General features: G+C 45.1%; 1 protein-coding gene across 3 annotated transcripts in view; it reads left to right on the plus strand.

The window, feature by feature from the left end:
* The window catches only part of ADGRD2 (adhesion G protein-coupled receptor D2), a 126382-nt gene that overhangs the window by 94540 nt on the left and 14775 nt on the right, over positions 1 to 17067 (plus strand). For 2 of the 3 annotated variants that reach the window (XM_069985986.1, XM_069985985.1), the window contains exons 24-25: positions 1064 to 1122; positions 9220 to 9250. In XM_069985986.1, the coding sequence (XP_069842087.1) occupies positions 1064 to 1122; positions 9220 to 9250 (90 nt within the window). Of the gene's footprint in view, positions 1 to 1063; positions 1123 to 9219; positions 9251 to 17067 lie in introns of those variants that run through there. The other variant, XR_011364778.1, reaches the window with a different exon arrangement.

The raw sequence follows: 17067 nt of genomic DNA on the forward strand, positions 1-17067 counted from the left end.
GACCCCAGGACAGTTCTTGTTATCCGACGGTATAAGTGGTTTGGGGGGGGGGGGGCAGAGTGTGGGTACAAAGTCACTTTAAGAAAAAAGAATGAATATATTTAAAGGTTTAAGTGTTAACTTAAGATATTAGGAGTAGACATAAGGAGGTATATTAAGCTACTATTATTTAAGGTTACTTAGGAACCCCGCGGGGGCCCTCCGGGTTGTGTTTCATATTGCAGGACGGACCAACTTTAAAATGTGTATGGTGCTCTCTTGTCTCTCCCCAACAGATGATATTACGTAAAGAAAGCTTGGGTATGTTAAATTCCATGTGCCTGACATCTGCCATTGAAGGTGTCAGGAGGTCCTCATACTCTTACTTAGGAGGCATTCATACATTATGCGATTATTGCCTGTGCTCAGAAGATGTGCTACTGACCATAATCACAGAACTCATGATTCATTATGATGCCGTGAGCTCCAGATCCTTAAAAAATCTTTGTGTTACAGTACTGACACAGCTGCGCAAAGATTTAAACTGATTCAGAGCTCCTAGCATTCTAATAAATTATGATGCCAGGAGCTCTGCATTCAGTTCCATACAGACCATGCACGGAACCTGTGATTTTCCCCTAAAGCTTGTACATTGACCTGAAATGGGTCAGACCTTGTATACTAGCTGTCTTTTTATGGATCGTATATGGTTTTATAAATTAACAAGGCTTTGTGTTTTATGGGTTACTGGATTTACAATTCATTTCTGTCCTCAGGAGGTTGTCATATACCCATTGTGGTACCCACAGACAGAAATGTATCATTTTAGTTCCATGATAGGAAGCAGTTTTTTCTGATTTCTGCGTAAAAATAAAAAAGTGCAGTTCTGCTCCTACCTGGTGAAATGTTTATATTCCATTTACTTTTCGGCAGTATTATTGCTTTTATTTGTATCTGCACTGGTTGCTATAGTACTTCAATATACGGCTCTCAATGTTTTTATTACCATCAATTTTTTTTACAAGAGTCATTGCTTATTCCTATAGACCGACGGAATAAAATTTTTATTTTTTATTTTTTCCAGGACATGTGGTTTCCAAACACCCTGTTAACATATATTCCATCTTGTCAACTGACAACACAGTAAGTAGATATCAGTAGGGCTGTTTTCTTTCAATCTATTGTTTGTCACCCTATACACTACAATAATCAAAATTTTAGGAATAACTCCATACATGGTTTATGGTAGCAGACTGAGGTTTAGAAAACCCATTTTCATATACTGTACTAAGGAGTCCATTAAGTTGGGTTCAATAAGCAAAGTGAACTCTCAATGAGAGCAATCCATGTATATCCTGTTTGTAGGTCTTGCTTACTTCCTGTGAAGCTACCAGCACCACAGTAGAGCTTTTTTACAACATTTTACAGGCATGTACTTAGCACTCAGATAAACAAATGGAGCAGTGGCGTACGCACAACTTACCACTGCTTTCCATAACAAGACTTGGGTCGCCTTTCTCATTTTTTTCTGGTACAAAGTGAACCAGATGTTTTGTGTAGATAGATTTATTTACGTTTCTTATTTTGGTTCATTTGAACAATAGAAAGCAAAAATACGTACCCTTTAAGAAGTTGTCCAGGATAAAATAATTAACAGCCTATCACAAGGCTATCAATAGTTGATTGGTCGGACACCAGCACCCAAAGCCCCAACCAATCAGCTGGTTTGTGCCAACACTACAGAGAGAGCGGAACCAGAGGCAGTTGGCTCCACACATTGTGTTCTGGTAGCACAGCTCCACTGCAGCCTAAGCCAATTTTCTGTGGACATTTTATCCTGAACAACCCCTTCAAACAGACTCTGTACCCACATTCTGACCCCCCAAACCACTTGTACCTTCGGATGGCTGATTTTAATCCAAGATCTGTCATGGGGTCCTTTTGGCAGGTGATGCAGTTATTGTCCTAAAAAATAACTTTAAACTTGCAGCCCTGTGTCAAACTGCCGTGGCCTAGAGTATCTGTGCCCTTACCTTGCACCTACCCTCCTCCCCACCCTCTTCATCATTAGGAATTCCACTGGCAGGATTTTTCCTATTCCTCTGCCTTAACTATCCAGCCCATGTGCAGTGTTCACACAGCTGATGAATAGGGGAAATGCTGCCCAGGGATATCCCTAATAAGGAAGAGGGCGGGGAGGAGCGACAGAGAGGTTGTGCCAGCCTAATGCACTGACACTCCAGGCCACACCAGTTTGACACAGGGATGCAAGTTTAAAAGTTGTTTTTTAGGACAATAACTGCATCACCTGCCGAATAGACCACAGGACAGATCTTGGATTAAAAGCAGCTATCCGAAGGTACAAGCGGTTTGGGGTAGGCAGATTGGGGGTACAGAGTCACTTTAAAGGTCCCTGTACACTCTATAGTTCTGTTGGCTTAACTTGCCATATAAAACACCAACTCTCCACTGACAGAAGGTGTCAATGGAAAAAGGGGTCGGGCGTGATGGCAAATTGCTGCTTCACCCCTTTGTTCTCAAAGAGATAAGCTGCAGCCAGAGCAGTCTGGTCCTGGCTTACCCCTCCCCTCTCCATAGAGAACACAGAACGCTCGACTGTGCTTAATGTTCCTGTGTATGGGGAAGACGCGAGATCGTTTACCAGTTATTGAAGGTGTATGGCCACCTTAAAGGGGTTATCCAGCGCTACAAAGACATGGCCACTTTTCCTCCTTTCTTGTCTCCAGTTCAGGTGTGGTTTTCAATTTTGCTCCATTTACTTCAACGGAACGGAGTTTGAACCCCCACCCAATCTGGAGACAAGAGAGGGGGAAAAGTGGCCATGTTTTTGTAGCACTGGATAACCCTTTTAAAGCGACTCTGTACCCACAATCTGCCCCCTCCCTCCCCAGCCACTTGTACCTTTATATAGCTGCTTTTCATCCAAGATCTGTCCTGGAGTCCGTTCGGCAGGGGATGCAGTTATTGTTATAAAAACAACTTTTAATCTGGCAGCGCTGTGTCTAACGGCTGGGGCTTACATTTGTATATGTATTAGGCTGGCAGCACCTCTCTGTCCTTCCTCCCCGCCCTCCTCATCATTAGGAATACTCCAGGCACATTGCTTTCTATTCCTCACCTGTGTGCATAATGAACATGGGCTGGATCGTTAATACACCTGTGCAAAGCTAATGATGAGGAGGGTGGGGAGGAAGGACGGAGAGGTGGTGCCAGCCTAATGCATATACAAATGTAAGCCCTGGCTGTTAGACACAGCGCTGCAGGATTAAAAGTTGTTTTTATGACAATAACTGCATCCCCTGCCGAACGGACCCCAGGACAGATCTTGGATTAAAAGCAGCTATCCGAAGGTACAAGTGGTTTTGGGGGGGACAGATTGTGGGTACAGAGTCACTTTTAGTCTAATATACTCCCTTAGTAGTTAAATCAGAATAGGAATTGCATGACTAAAAAGTTAATCATTATATATTATAATACTTTGTATGTCATCGGTGTGTTGTTCTTTATAACTCTGTTCAAATGTAATTTATTTTGCAATTCAATTTCCAGTGAATTGATGAGGATTAGGACACAGAACATTTCTAGATACAAAGCGATTAGAGGGACTTTAGGCAGAGCTCCTGTTCTTGATTACATTAATCTCCTTGGATCCATTCCTGCCACCTACTGCTCAGTTACTCACACTGAACATATGAAAGTGACTTAAGAGCTTACAAAAAGACCAATGTTTGATAGAGTTTACAATCTCTAAAATATAAAACACTGCTTTTTCAAATGCCAAGGACACACCTTTTTTTTTTCCTCCCCTCTCGTCAAGATGAAGACAAAACGAAAGAGTAACTGGCTCTTTATCGCTTTTTACTGCTTCCAGTAATTGTACTGAATAATGATTCAAAAGCCATGTAAACAGTAAAAAAAAAAAAAAAAAAAAAAAAAAAAAAAAAGGTAGGGTGGCGTGCATTAGAAAAAATTGAGACAATGCATTACCTCTATCTTAAGATGTCCTTCATAGTTTTATACTGATAGAATACATACAACTGTCTTGATGAGATTGAAAAAGTCAATTAAACAAACAATGTTCAATTTACCTAGAGACATAAACATGTGTATGCTATTCATGTATAATGATCAAAACATTGCTGTAGATGCAAGAAAGCCTCTTTTGCCATCTATTATAAAGTTAGTTGCACTTAAAACATATGGCTTTGCCGACAGTGTTGAACCCAGAGCGATTTCTTTATTCTCTTTTCCATTCTTCTTTGCTGTTCTTCTACATTACTTCCATTAAGCTTCTTAGAATATTTGGTTTGATAAAACGGTTGCCATTGACTTAGGTTTGTCGCTTGACATACTATACCACTTTGAATTCCAAGGTTTAGAGATGCAAGATTAAAGTTCTTATTTTCTTGTTTCTCCAGCGATATTTCACAGCTGCTACTATTAAAGGGGTATTCCACTGAAACATAACCATGTTGCTGCCCATGGTGAGACGGACAGTTCTTTACGTACTTGTTATTATCTATTCAGTCTCCTTCCCCCAGTTCTCAGCTGCTGCTTTCTGCTGAAAACACAAAAATCTGTGTGTGAGCTTTTCTCTCTGCCTCCCCCTCCCTTCTGAGACGACTGATGTAAACAAGTCCCTAACTGGTTTTATCTGCAACATTGTAGCTTCTCAGTAATGCTGGAAAAATTATTTTGAGGTTAAGTTGCCGATAAACTCGCTGTGATTAACCCTCCCAGCATTACAAAGAAACCTTAATGTTGCAGATAAAGCCTGCCAGGGACTTGTTTACATGAGCAGTCTTAGAAGGGAGGGGGGAGGAGAAAAACCCACATACAGATTTTTGTTTTTTTCAGCAGAAAGCAGCAACTCAGAACAGGGGGAAGAAAACTGAATATATAATAACAAGAATGTAATGCATAAGGGTATGTTTATACTGAGCAAATCAGTGTGAGCAGGAGTTTAAAAGCAGCCGGATGATAAGCAGATTCACCCATCCCATTTCCCCTATATCACAATCAGTGTTTCGGACAGCTGAGATATAAGATGCTGTTTTATGGGGTCTTAGGGTACTGGCACAGAAAATGATTATCGGCCGTACTTGGCTGATCACCGTACGTTCTGGGCGATAATCATGTTGTCAGCTGATCATTGACTTAGAACATGACCTAAAATCCCAATAACAATGATCTGCTGACCGTCGCTTTGCGTGACAGGAGCGGTGGCAGCAGACATATGCCCTCTCCTATGGGCCACCCTGATGGTCCAAAGATCGTCCGGACAGCCCCTCCCATAGCTCACACACCCTCTTGCTCAATGTGTAATTGCACAGACAGCGAGCGGGAAAACAAGGAGGAAACGAACGCTGACCTAACAGCTCGGCACAAGCTTGCTCCTAAATATCAAGCCATGTAATATGGCCCTTACACTATACAGTTTCTGCAACTGTCTCTCTATCTGTACCTTTAGTAGGGCCAGCTTTATGTTTGATGGCAACCCGTGCAATAATTTCCGGTACTCCCCCACAGACTATAGCAAAGTGTTTGTCTATGAAGCCAACAAAAGCACATACTACAATATGATACTCAAACAATAGGTCCATTAATTGCTAATAATAGAATGGTACAATGTGTGAACAGGGCTAAACAGCACACAAAGAGCTGTAATCTCAGAGTCTTATAGTGAAAAATAATAATAATAATTTTAATAAAAAAATATAGGCATATGGGACATAGAAATGGGTCATTCTGAGTACATATATTTGAGCACTCCAGGGTATTATTATTTTATTATTATTTTTTTGAAAAAGCTATATTGTGGGTACAATTTTGGGGCATTTTTGGCCCCTTAGCCTGCTGCAATGCCGCATTTTCAAAATAACTTAAATCACAGCTCACAGTGCCCTGTACGTAGTCATGTGGGCGGAGCCACAGCAACATGTAGTCACTCTACCTCTGCTCTTTTACTAGCCACTCAGGCTTCATTGACAGCCTGAGTGCTAGGAAATTCGTGTAAAGACCAGCACACAATGTGTCAATCAAGCCTAAGTGGCTGGGGGGGTGGGGTGGAAGGCAGCGGGAGAACATGCAGCTGCAGCACAGCCCCCATACCTATCTGCAGTGATTAAAGTTGCCTTTTTTGCAAATGCAGCATCTCAGAAGATGTATGGGCACAGTGTCCGAAGGCGGAATCTGGCAACTACGAGGTGCTGGGGTGGACTTATATGGCTCATGAAGGTATGTTTCTTACCTTACTCCTCGGCACTGGTCCTGCTCTGTTAGTTGAGGTAAACTCCACTCTGGAGCACCATTGATTATCATTAGAAATGACGCGGCAGTGCTCCTAGTGAAGCTCCGGAGCGGCGTTTACCCTCAACTAACAGTGCGGGACCGGTGCTGAGGAGTAAGGTAAGACAAATACCTTCCTCCTTAGCGCCCCGGGTGCTACAGGTGGCTGTCAGCAGATTAGAGTGGTCTAACCTTGATAGTTCCCCTTTAAAAGAAAAAAAAAAAAGGGGTGTTCTCCAGCTCTCTTAAAAACATTAAACATGCTCTCGGGCAACTTGCCCTTAATCATGGCTCTGTCCCGTGCAGTGCAACTGATCTTCTTGGTCCACATTTCGGGGAACGCCATCTGCAATCTTGTACATCTCCATAGGATGAAGTAGCCGGACAGAGCCAAGATCAAGGGAAGTTGCCCAAAACATGCCAAAAATAAAGCATTTACGGTTTTAAGAGGACTGGAGTGCACCCCTTTTCTTCTCTTTTCCTTGTATATGAAATCCCCAGGGTACAGGGACAGTTCTCAAGAGCTCCGGGAGTAACATACTGCCAGAAAGAGATAAACTTTACAAGCCAACAGGAGTACTGACCTATCTTTTTAAACTTTATCTATGTGTTTTTTATTCTGAAACAGCACAGACATTTAGTGTCAATCATATCACTGTAACAAGAGAGCCTTTTGGTGCTTCATGCTGCCCATTGATTTTTTTACTGGGAATGTTTGATTTCCTACAACGTTTCCGTATGTTTTTATGTGCAAACTTAGTAAGAGCTCTACTTTGGGGTGGGGAGGGGGGCGAAATTTGAATGTGTTGTTTGCTAGAGTGTAAAATAATGGCCTTTTCAATCCAGCTAGAAAGTGAAGCTCAGACTGTGGAGTCAAGTACTAAGTTAGCGTTTGACAGTCTTTGTGGAAGAACGCTTCTCGATTCTAAACAGTTTCTAAATTGATTTAATCATTTTAAAAGCTCAAGGCTTTACTGGTTTTCATCCACCGCGAAACAGCTGACCCCTTATTGATAACGCTAGCATTAAAAGTAGAAATCCGATCCATCAAAACAATAAATGGTGGAACTTTGACCAAAAAGAATATTTATGCGTCCTTTGTCGACTCCTATACAAAGCCGATATAATCCACTTGGGTAGGTAGTCCTATTCATGTAAACAATTGGCATGAATTGAAATATAGTGGGATTGTCACATGAATTACCACAGTTTTGTGTTCTTCCGTAACAATGACCATTGTTCTTTACTTTTAGATGGACTTATCATATGTGGGGATAGATGAGAATAATGTAGCTACAGGCGATTCATAAATGACCTTTCGTACTTTTTCCTTTCACTTAAAACATCGATATAGTGAAGAACCTTTTGTCTTGCACTGGTGCTACTCAGTTTTCAATTGTTGTTCTACTGTTGATTTTTTCATCTGAACATAGCACTGAACAAGCCAAAAAGTAAAAAAAAAATAAAAAAAAAAAACCTTGAAAACATTAGCAGTTTTAATAGGCCTTACTCTTAGGCATTGATTATAAAGTAAATGAAGGGTGAATTTAGCTGAATACGTATTTACCAGAGATGAGCAGGGAGAAGAGCAGCAAAATTATACTTACCTTTTGGGTCTTCCATCTCACTATCGCAGCTCAGCCAATCAGCGGCTGAGGCAGGACACTGATTGGCTGAGCAATAGTAAAGACAACAGGAAGACCACTCTGGTAAATATATTTTCCCCCTCCCCACGTTAAAGTATGCATTATCGTCTAATTGCATCTCTGTATCCATGGAGACCTGACCTTTTGGATTAGTAGAGGATCTCTCCGCTGATCCAGAAGGTCAGATCATGACAGGTACACTTTATTAAGGCTGTGAAAATGCATTATGTGATGCCTTAAAGCTTGTTGTAAGACGACTGTATTATGAACTAGAACAAGCAGATCTAACCAGGTCCCACACTGGTCCCAAACTGTATAGTTAAACTTAGTCTACCTAAGCAGAGGAGCACATACTGTACTACATGTCATGCGGTCACCCGACATAGGTCCTATATCGGAGGGAGGAGAAAGATCTAGATTTGGATAAGTATTGCAATTTAGGGCGCCTTGACACCGGATCCGCATCGGATTTCACACTGCGAGTTTGCACCGAAATTCGCTGCGGATCCTGCTATAATGAAGGCCTATGGGGTCACATACCCGCAGTGGAAAATTCATTCCGCTGCAGATATGCGATCCCGCCGCCCGCAGCCCCGGCCCGAAGCATACATTGCCTACTCGGCGCCGCGGCTATGTGAGGCTCCCGGCTCCCATCGTTCCTCATCAACCAATCAGTGCTGCTGTGCACTGATTGGCTGATGAAGAGCGAGGGGAGCCGGGAGCTTTACATAGCCGCGGCGCCGAGCAGGTAATGTATGCTCCGGGCCAGAGCTGCGGACGGCGGGATGCAGGGGAGGTTTAAGGGGCCAGGTCCCATATCTGCAGCGGAATGAAAATGCAAATCGCGGCATGCAATCCGTTGCGGATCAAAATCCAGCGTTCTCTGTGTTTCACGGTTGGTCTGTTGCTACAGTATCTGTATGAGCTACTTATAATAGGTAGTTCCTCGGCATTTGGGACTTAGCAGAAGTCCGTACTTATATGAGCTGACATTGTATACCATTTGCTTGTTGACTATCTATCAAACAGTGACATAACTATATGTGATATTCTTTAAATATAACAGTTTTTGTTGTTGATTTTTAGTAGTCATAGTCACACTTTTTTATTTGTCAATGTGATCGCTTTTATTATTTTATAAAAACAGAAACTGGTAACACATGAAAATAATGCAATAAAATAAAATGAAATAAAATTTATTTTAATTTATTAATAAATTTAATAAAATTTAAGTTAATTTATTTTTTTTGAATAATGAGCATTTCCTTTATGTTTTTATTTACAGGCTGTAGAATTGACATCGTTCAAAGCATCAGGCAAGTGTACAATATGGATGTAATACAATGCTTGGGCTATAATAATATGGGGCAAAGTATTTCATGATTTGAGGCATGATTTGAAGCTACTGGGCCCTAAAGCAAACTCTGTAGTAGATTTCCCATTTGCTCTGTGTTTATTTAAAGTATTAGTCCCTCCTAGTGGCGGTGTCCTTGTCCTACTTCCGGCAACTCTCAACACTTCTTACTAAATTTATTTAGGTGCATAAACAGCCTCGGCTAGCAAAATCTGTACTGTATTGTTCTAATCCACGGGGAGGTCTAGAACTTCTCTCCAGGGTGTTAGATTGGAATTGCCATGCTCCGACATTAAAGATATGTCAGAAACACCTCTTCTCAGGCTTTTTAGCTCCACACCCCTCCCTGCTGTTAGCAGTTTTAGGAAATCCTTCTTTCCCAGCCAGCACTGAGGACCCGTTTTTTTGTGCCTTGCTTCGGGCTGGAAATTTTTGTGCTACCTCGTTCCTCAAAGGCTCTGCGTGGCTATCCCTCTCTGAACTCAAGGATCTCTCGGACTCTTCCCCCTCGGAGTTCTGGAGGTCATTACAGCTTCATCACCCGAGGTAAAAGCACCTCTGAACTGATTCCATTGTTTTCAATCTGCTGCTGGATCGCCGGACTGACCACAGGACTGACGCTTGCAGTGTTCTGATGTGCGGCCAGCTCCCTCATCTTGCACCGCATCTATTAAAGTCCATGGAGCGCCATCCCTGTCCCTGTTCTGATTTCGACTCGTACTACATGTACTGTACTGCTTACTACTAGTGATAAACGAACTTGCCAAACGTTCAGGTTCGCCAAAACCCGAACGCTTGCCAATAGACTTCCGGCAGCTGAAAAGTTGGATGCAGCCCTAGGGCTGCCAAGAAAGCATAGTTACAGCCAATGACTGAAGCTATAGGCTGTATTCATGTTTTCCTGAAAAACTGTGAGCTTTTAAACCAAAACGCTCTTAAACCAAGTTACTCTTAAACCAAGGTACCACTGTGTGTATATATATATATATATATATATATATATATATATATATATATATTGTGTTGTGCGTAGGTAAGTTTTTGCTATGGGGCTCCATGAATCCTAGCTACGCCCCTGATTACATGTACTGTACTGCTGTCTACATGTACTACATGAGCTGTATTACTCTCTACCTGTACTATATATACTGTACTGCTCTCTACATGAACTATACTGCACTCTATCTATACTACATATGCTGTGTTGCTCTTTACCTATACTACATCTATCTGCGCTGTGTATGGTCTCTCTTGTACTACAATTTCCACCCTGTTCTCTGCTCACTGATCCACTCCATGAAGAATCCCTGTTTTCAGTTAAATTTTAACTGTCAAAAAATTAAAAAAACAAACAAAACGGATTTTATTATTATTATTATTATTATTATTATTATTATTATTATTATTATTATTATTTACCCTTCAATCAGGAAACTGCATCTAACCAGCCCAGCTCCTAAACTGCCTTTGCTATAGTGACTCCATTGTACATAGCTGCACTGTCCCTCCCTGCTGGCACGCTCTCTCTGGTAAAGCGGTTTAGAGATACACATCCCTGGGAATGCGCAGGTGCAGCTTTTACTATTGGCTGCTACTGCCCATACTATTGAATCCATAAATTATTAGCTAGAACCAGGGCAGTTTCTAGGTAGTTTTGACTACAGGGCGAATCTTGATAAAAGCGCCACCCCCCAAAGCGATTTATTTTGGTTGTTGCTAGAAAGTAGCAGTGTGTATATTATGGCACAGTTACCCAATCTCTCAAAAGTCATTCAGTGGCTCACAGGTGACGTCTTCTTTGATCTGAGGCATCACTTTTCTTTTTCTCTCCATCCGGCCCAGGCCTCCATGATGATTTCTTGCAGCTACGTTTCATCTCTTGTGAACCTGCCAGACAAACATCTTAGGATCTGCACTTTTACAACTTCCACTTTTTTGTGTCATGTGCAGTAAAGTCATTAGCTATGTGGATTGCCCCCTGTATATAGGATCCCCTGCTATGTCCTCCATATAGTAATATTGCCCCTGCTGTCCCCCCATATAGTAATAATGCCCCCAGTGTGACCTCCAAATAGTAATGTCTCCTGCTGTGCCCCCATATAGTAATAATGCCCCGTTCTATCCCCCCATATAGTAATAATGCCCCCAGTGTGACCTCCAAATAGTAATGTCTCCTGCTGTGCCTCCCATATAGTAATAATGTCTCCTGCTGTGTCCCCCATGCTGTACTCCCATATAACAATAATGTCCCCTGCTGTTCCCCTCATATAGTAATAATGTCCCCTGCTGTGCTTCCTATATAGTAATAATGCGCCTGCTGTACCCACCATAGTAATAAAGTTCCCCACCTGCCTGCAATTAGCCCGCCATCCCCACACACTACCCCACCTTACCCTCGCACACAAACTACCCCACCTGACACCCCCCCACATACGCAGTACACCATTTGACACCCCCCCCCCCACACACACACACACATATGCACACTAACCCCCCTGCAGCCCCCCTCCACACACTATCCCCCCTGCAGCCCCCTCTCCACACACTATCCCCCCTGCAGCCCCCTCTCCACACACAATCCTTCTGCAAACCCCCTCCACACACTATCCCCCCTGCAGCCCCCTCTCCACACAATATCCCCCCTGCAAACCCCCTCCACACACACTATCCCCCCTGCAAACCCCTCTCTACACACTATGCCCCCTGCAGACCCCTCTCCACACACTATCCCCCCTGCAGCCCCCTCTCCACACACTATGCCCCCTGCAGCCCCCTCTCCACACACTATCCCCCCTGCAGCCCCCTCTCCACACACTATCCCCCCTGCAGCCCCCTCTCCACACACTATCCCCCCTGCAGCCCCCCTCCACACACTATCCTCCCTGCAGCCCCCTCTCCACACACTATCCCCCCTGCAGCCCCCTCTCCACACACTATCCCCCCTGCAGCCCCCTCTCCACACACTATCCCCCCTGCAGCCCCCTCTCCACACACTATCCCCCCTGCAGCCCCCTCTGCACACACTATCCCCCCTGCAGCCCCCTCTGCACACACTATCCCCCCTGCAGCCCCCTCTCCACACACTATCCCCCCTGCAGCCCCCTCTCCACACACTATCCCCCCTGCAGCCCCCCTCCACACACTATCCCCCCTGCAGCCCCCTCTCCACACACTATCCCCCCTGCAGCCCCCTCTCCACACACTATCCCCCCTGCAGCCCCCTCTCCACACACTATCCCCCCTGCAGCCCCCTCTCCACACACTATGCCCCCTGCAGCCCCCTCTCCACACACTATGCCCCCTGCAGCCCCCTCTCCACACACTATCCCCCCTGCAGCCCCCTCTCCACACACTATGCCCCCTGCAGCCCCCTCTCCACACACTATCCCCCCTGCAGCCCCCTCTCCACACACTATCCCCCCTGCAGCCCCCTCTCCACACACTATCCCCCCTGCAGCCCCCTCTCCACACACTATCCCCCCTGCAGCCCCCTCTCCACACACTATCCCCCCTGCAGCCCCCTCTCCACACACTATCCCCCTGCAGCCCCCTCTCCACACACTATCCCCCCTGCAGCCCCCTCTCCACACACTATCCCCCCTGCAGCCCCCTCTCCACACACTATCCCCCCTGCAGCCCCCTCTCCACACACTATGCCCCCTGCAGCGCCCCCCTCCACACACTATCCCCCCTGCAGCCCCCTCTCCACACAGTATCCCCCCTGCAGCCCCCTCTCCACACACTATCCCCCCTGCAGCCCCCTCTCCACACACTATCCCCCCTGCAGCCCCCTCTCCACACACTATGCCCCCTGCAGCCCCCTCTCCACACACTATCCCCCCTGCAGCCCCCTCTCCACACACTATCCCCCCTGCAGCCCCCTCTCCACACACTATGCCCCCTGCAGCCCCCTCTCCACACACTATCCCCCCTGCAGCCCCCTCTCCACACACTATCCCCCCTGCAGCCCCCTCTCCACACACTATGCCCCCTGCAGCCCCCTCTCCACACACTATCCCCCCTGCAGCCCCCTCTCCACACACTATCCCCCCTGCAGCCGCCTCTCCACACACTATCCCCCCTGCAGCCCCCTCTCCACACACTATCCCCCCTGCAGCCCCCTCTCCACACACTATCCCCCCTGCAGCCCCCTCTCCACACACTATCCCCCCTGCAGCCCCCTCTCCACACACTATCCCCCCTGCAGCCCCCTCTCCACACACTATCCCCCCTGCAGCCCCCTCTCCACACACTATCCCCCCTGCAGCCCCCCTCCACACAAACACAAGCGGTAGCGAAGGCAGCCTCACCTACTGCCCGTCCGACATATTGATGTGTTCTTCCAATGCAATCAGCGCAGGGCGGGAGAGTGGAGCCGCTGCGGACGGCCGTGGTGCACGCAGCCAATCAACACCTCCAGTGGCTCCACGCTCCCGCTCTGAGCTGATTGCATTGGAGGAGCACGTGCGGGCGGGCAGTAGATGAGGTGGAGGGGCGCCCGGGACAAGTCTCGGGCGCTCACATGAGCGTGTTGCGCTATCCAACCCAAGCTGTTTGAGGACCCAAGGGTGCCACCAGCGCCCCCTAACTGTCTGCACCCCGTGCCGTGGCCCGGCCCGCCCGGTGTAAGGAACGGCCCTGGCTAGAACCCTTTAACTGCACTTTTCTGTGAAGTTCAGATATTTCTATGTTATACACTGTACATCACCAGGATTAGCAACAGTCTAATGGACACCCCTCTTGATTGAACAAGAAACACACAGTTATGTGGTCTACAGAAGACTTATATTATATAGATACTATACATGTCACTACTATTTTATATTTGCTGCACAAAGAACTGGAACACTGGGGCTCATTTATCTTAAAGTAACCGTGAGAACAGGAAAGGATGTGTAACTGAAGGGGTTAAAGGATTTGATTGTAATATGTGAGTTATAAATGTGTGAATCTATAACTCCTGCTTTCATCCGTCTTATTAATTAATCCATCTGTGTTCCTGTATTACATTGGGGGGAAAAAAATCACTGAATTGGTTTTATTCAATTACAGTGCAGAACATAATGACTTACAGGCTTGTTGAGAAAAGTGAAAATGCCATAATTTTTTTTATAAATGATTGTAAGACGAAAAAAAAAAATATATATTGAGCAAATAAAGCCCAAGATCTCATAAGCCGAATGAAATTTTTCTCTTTCTAAAATGATTTTGTGTGCAGATGTTTGAATATAAATGAATGCTGAATGTATTGTTGTATCTCAAATGATTTCTGAATGTAGCTGATGCGGAATCCCTCTTCTATCACTGTAGTGATAGAAGACAAGAATAATCTGATGTCCCCAATCACTTTTAAGCCCTGATTCACCCATTTTTACCACTGGGCGACTAGTGCATGGAGCTGCATGGCATTTATGTTCCTCCCTGTGTTTAGTTGCATTTGCTCTGTAGAATCCTCCTAGTTTTATCCATGGAAATGTCTTGTCAATGAGAGACATCGGAGAACAATTGATAGCCAACCCATCGATAACATATACTAAACCCATAAATTATTGTGAATATATCACACAGGATTTTTCTTCCTAGACTGGTAGAGGCCCAGTTTTTTTCACTCCTACCAATCGGAGGCTTGCCGACTTTTGTCTTTGTAAATTGTATTTGACATGCTATTCCTGGACTGACCTAAGCTTTGTACTTTGACTGCTTTGTGATTCTATTTCTGGCACATATTCTCCTGGTGACACTTGGCTAACCCGACTTAACCCTTTGAGGACCAGGCCCAAAATGACCCAGTGGACCGTGCAAATTTTGTTTCTAAGAGCTCCAGCACTTTCAGTTTTCCATCTACAGGCCATGTAAGGGCTTATTTGTTACAGGAATAGCTGTACTTTGTAATGGCGTCTTTCATTCTACCATAACATGTATGATGGAATCCCAAAGTTATTATTTATGAAGATATAAATAGGTGAAATCGTAAAAAAGAATGCAATATGGTAACTTTTGGGGGGTTCCTGTGTCTACTTTATGCACTATATGGTAAAAGCGACATGATACTATTACTTTATAGGTCAGTCCGAACACAACCATATGCAGGTTTACACAGATTCTCTAATGTTATATATTGTTTTTTAATAAAATCCTTTTTTTGGCAATTAATTATTAATAAAATGGACCTATTGTGACGCTTATAACAGTTTTATTTTTTCACCTACGGGGCTGTATGGGGTGTCATTTTTTCCGCCATGATCTCTTGTTTTTGTTAATACCATATTTGTGAAGATCGGACGTTTTGATTACTTTTTATAAATTTTTTTTATAGATAATGTAACATCAAATCGGTAAGCTGCGCACTTTTTCCCCTCTTTTCGTGTAGGCCGATCACAATGACGCTTGTTATATTTTAATAGATCTGACAATTACTCACGCTACGGTATATTATATGTTTATTTATTTATTTTTATATATTTTATTTATATAATGGGAAAGGGGGGGTGATTTAAACTTTTATTGGGGGGAGGGCTTTGGAGTAGTGTATTGATGTTTTTAACTCCTTTTTTTTTTTTTACACATTTGAAGTCCCTTTGGGGGACTTTTACATACATTAGTTTGATTGCAGACACTGATCACTGCTATGCCATAGGCATAGCATTGATCAGTGTGATAGGCGATCTGCTCATTGAGCCTGCCTGTGCAGGCTAAGTGAGCAGATCGCCGATCGGACCACACGGAGGAAGGTAAGAGACCTCCGGCGGTCCGATATACGATCGGGACCCCCGCAGTAACACTGCGGGGGTCCCGATCGGTAAGTGACAGGGAACCCCCCAGTCACTTACACTGAAACGCCGCGGCCGCGCCATGATCCTGGTGTTTAAGGAGTAAATGACACGCTGCAGCACGATCGCTGCAGCCTGTCATGAACGGCCCCCACCTGCTATGAAGCGCGCTCCGCTAATGTTCCTTTTTGTTGGAGTTTACTGTATATACTGTATCTGAATAATTCCTGGTTAACTGCATTACAGTGGAGCCTGCTTAAAGGGGTTGTCCGGCGATAAAAAATTATTCACAGAATAACACACATTACAAAGTTATACAACTTTGTAATGTATGTTATGTCTGTGAATGGCCCCCTTCCCCGTGTCCCACCACCCCCACCCGTGTACCCGGAAGTGTGGTGCGCTATACATTACCTGTCGCGTGCCGACCACGGTCTCCGATCGTCAGCAGTGACGTCTTCTTCGGGAGCTTGGCGGATCTTCCCGAGTGCCGGCCGCCCTCTGCAGCGTCATCCGAAGCTCAGCCGCGATTGGCTGAGCATAACTGTGCTCAGCCAATCGCGGCTGAGCAGCTGATGACGTGGCCGCGTCATCAGCCGCTCAGCCGCGATTGGCTGAGCACAGTTATGCTCAGCCAATCGCGGCTGAGCTTCGGATGACGCTGCAGAGGGTGGCCGGCACTCGGGAAGATCCGCCAAGCTCCCGAAGAAGACGTCACTGCTGACGATCGGAGACCGTGGACGACACGATATGCGGTGAGTATAATGCACCACACTTCCGGGTCTAGCGTGGGTGGGGGGAAACACGGGGAAGGGGGCCATTCACAGACATAACATACATTACAAAGTTGTATAACTTTGTAATGTGTGTTATTCTGTGAATAATTTTTTATCGCCGGACAACGCCTTTAACTTCATGAGGTGTGCTACAGAGAGGATACGCTTGACCCTTAAAGGACAGAGCCCAAAAGGGCCTTAAGCACCCGGCCAATATACACTTTTGCTCTGTT

Source organism: Dendropsophus ebraccatus, chromosome 10, assembly GCF_027789765.1.
Source record: "Dendropsophus ebraccatus isolate aDenEbr1 chromosome 10, aDenEbr1.pat, whole genome shotgun sequence".
NCBI lineage: Eukaryota > Metazoa > Chordata > Amphibia > Anura > Hylidae > Dendropsophus > Dendropsophus ebraccatus.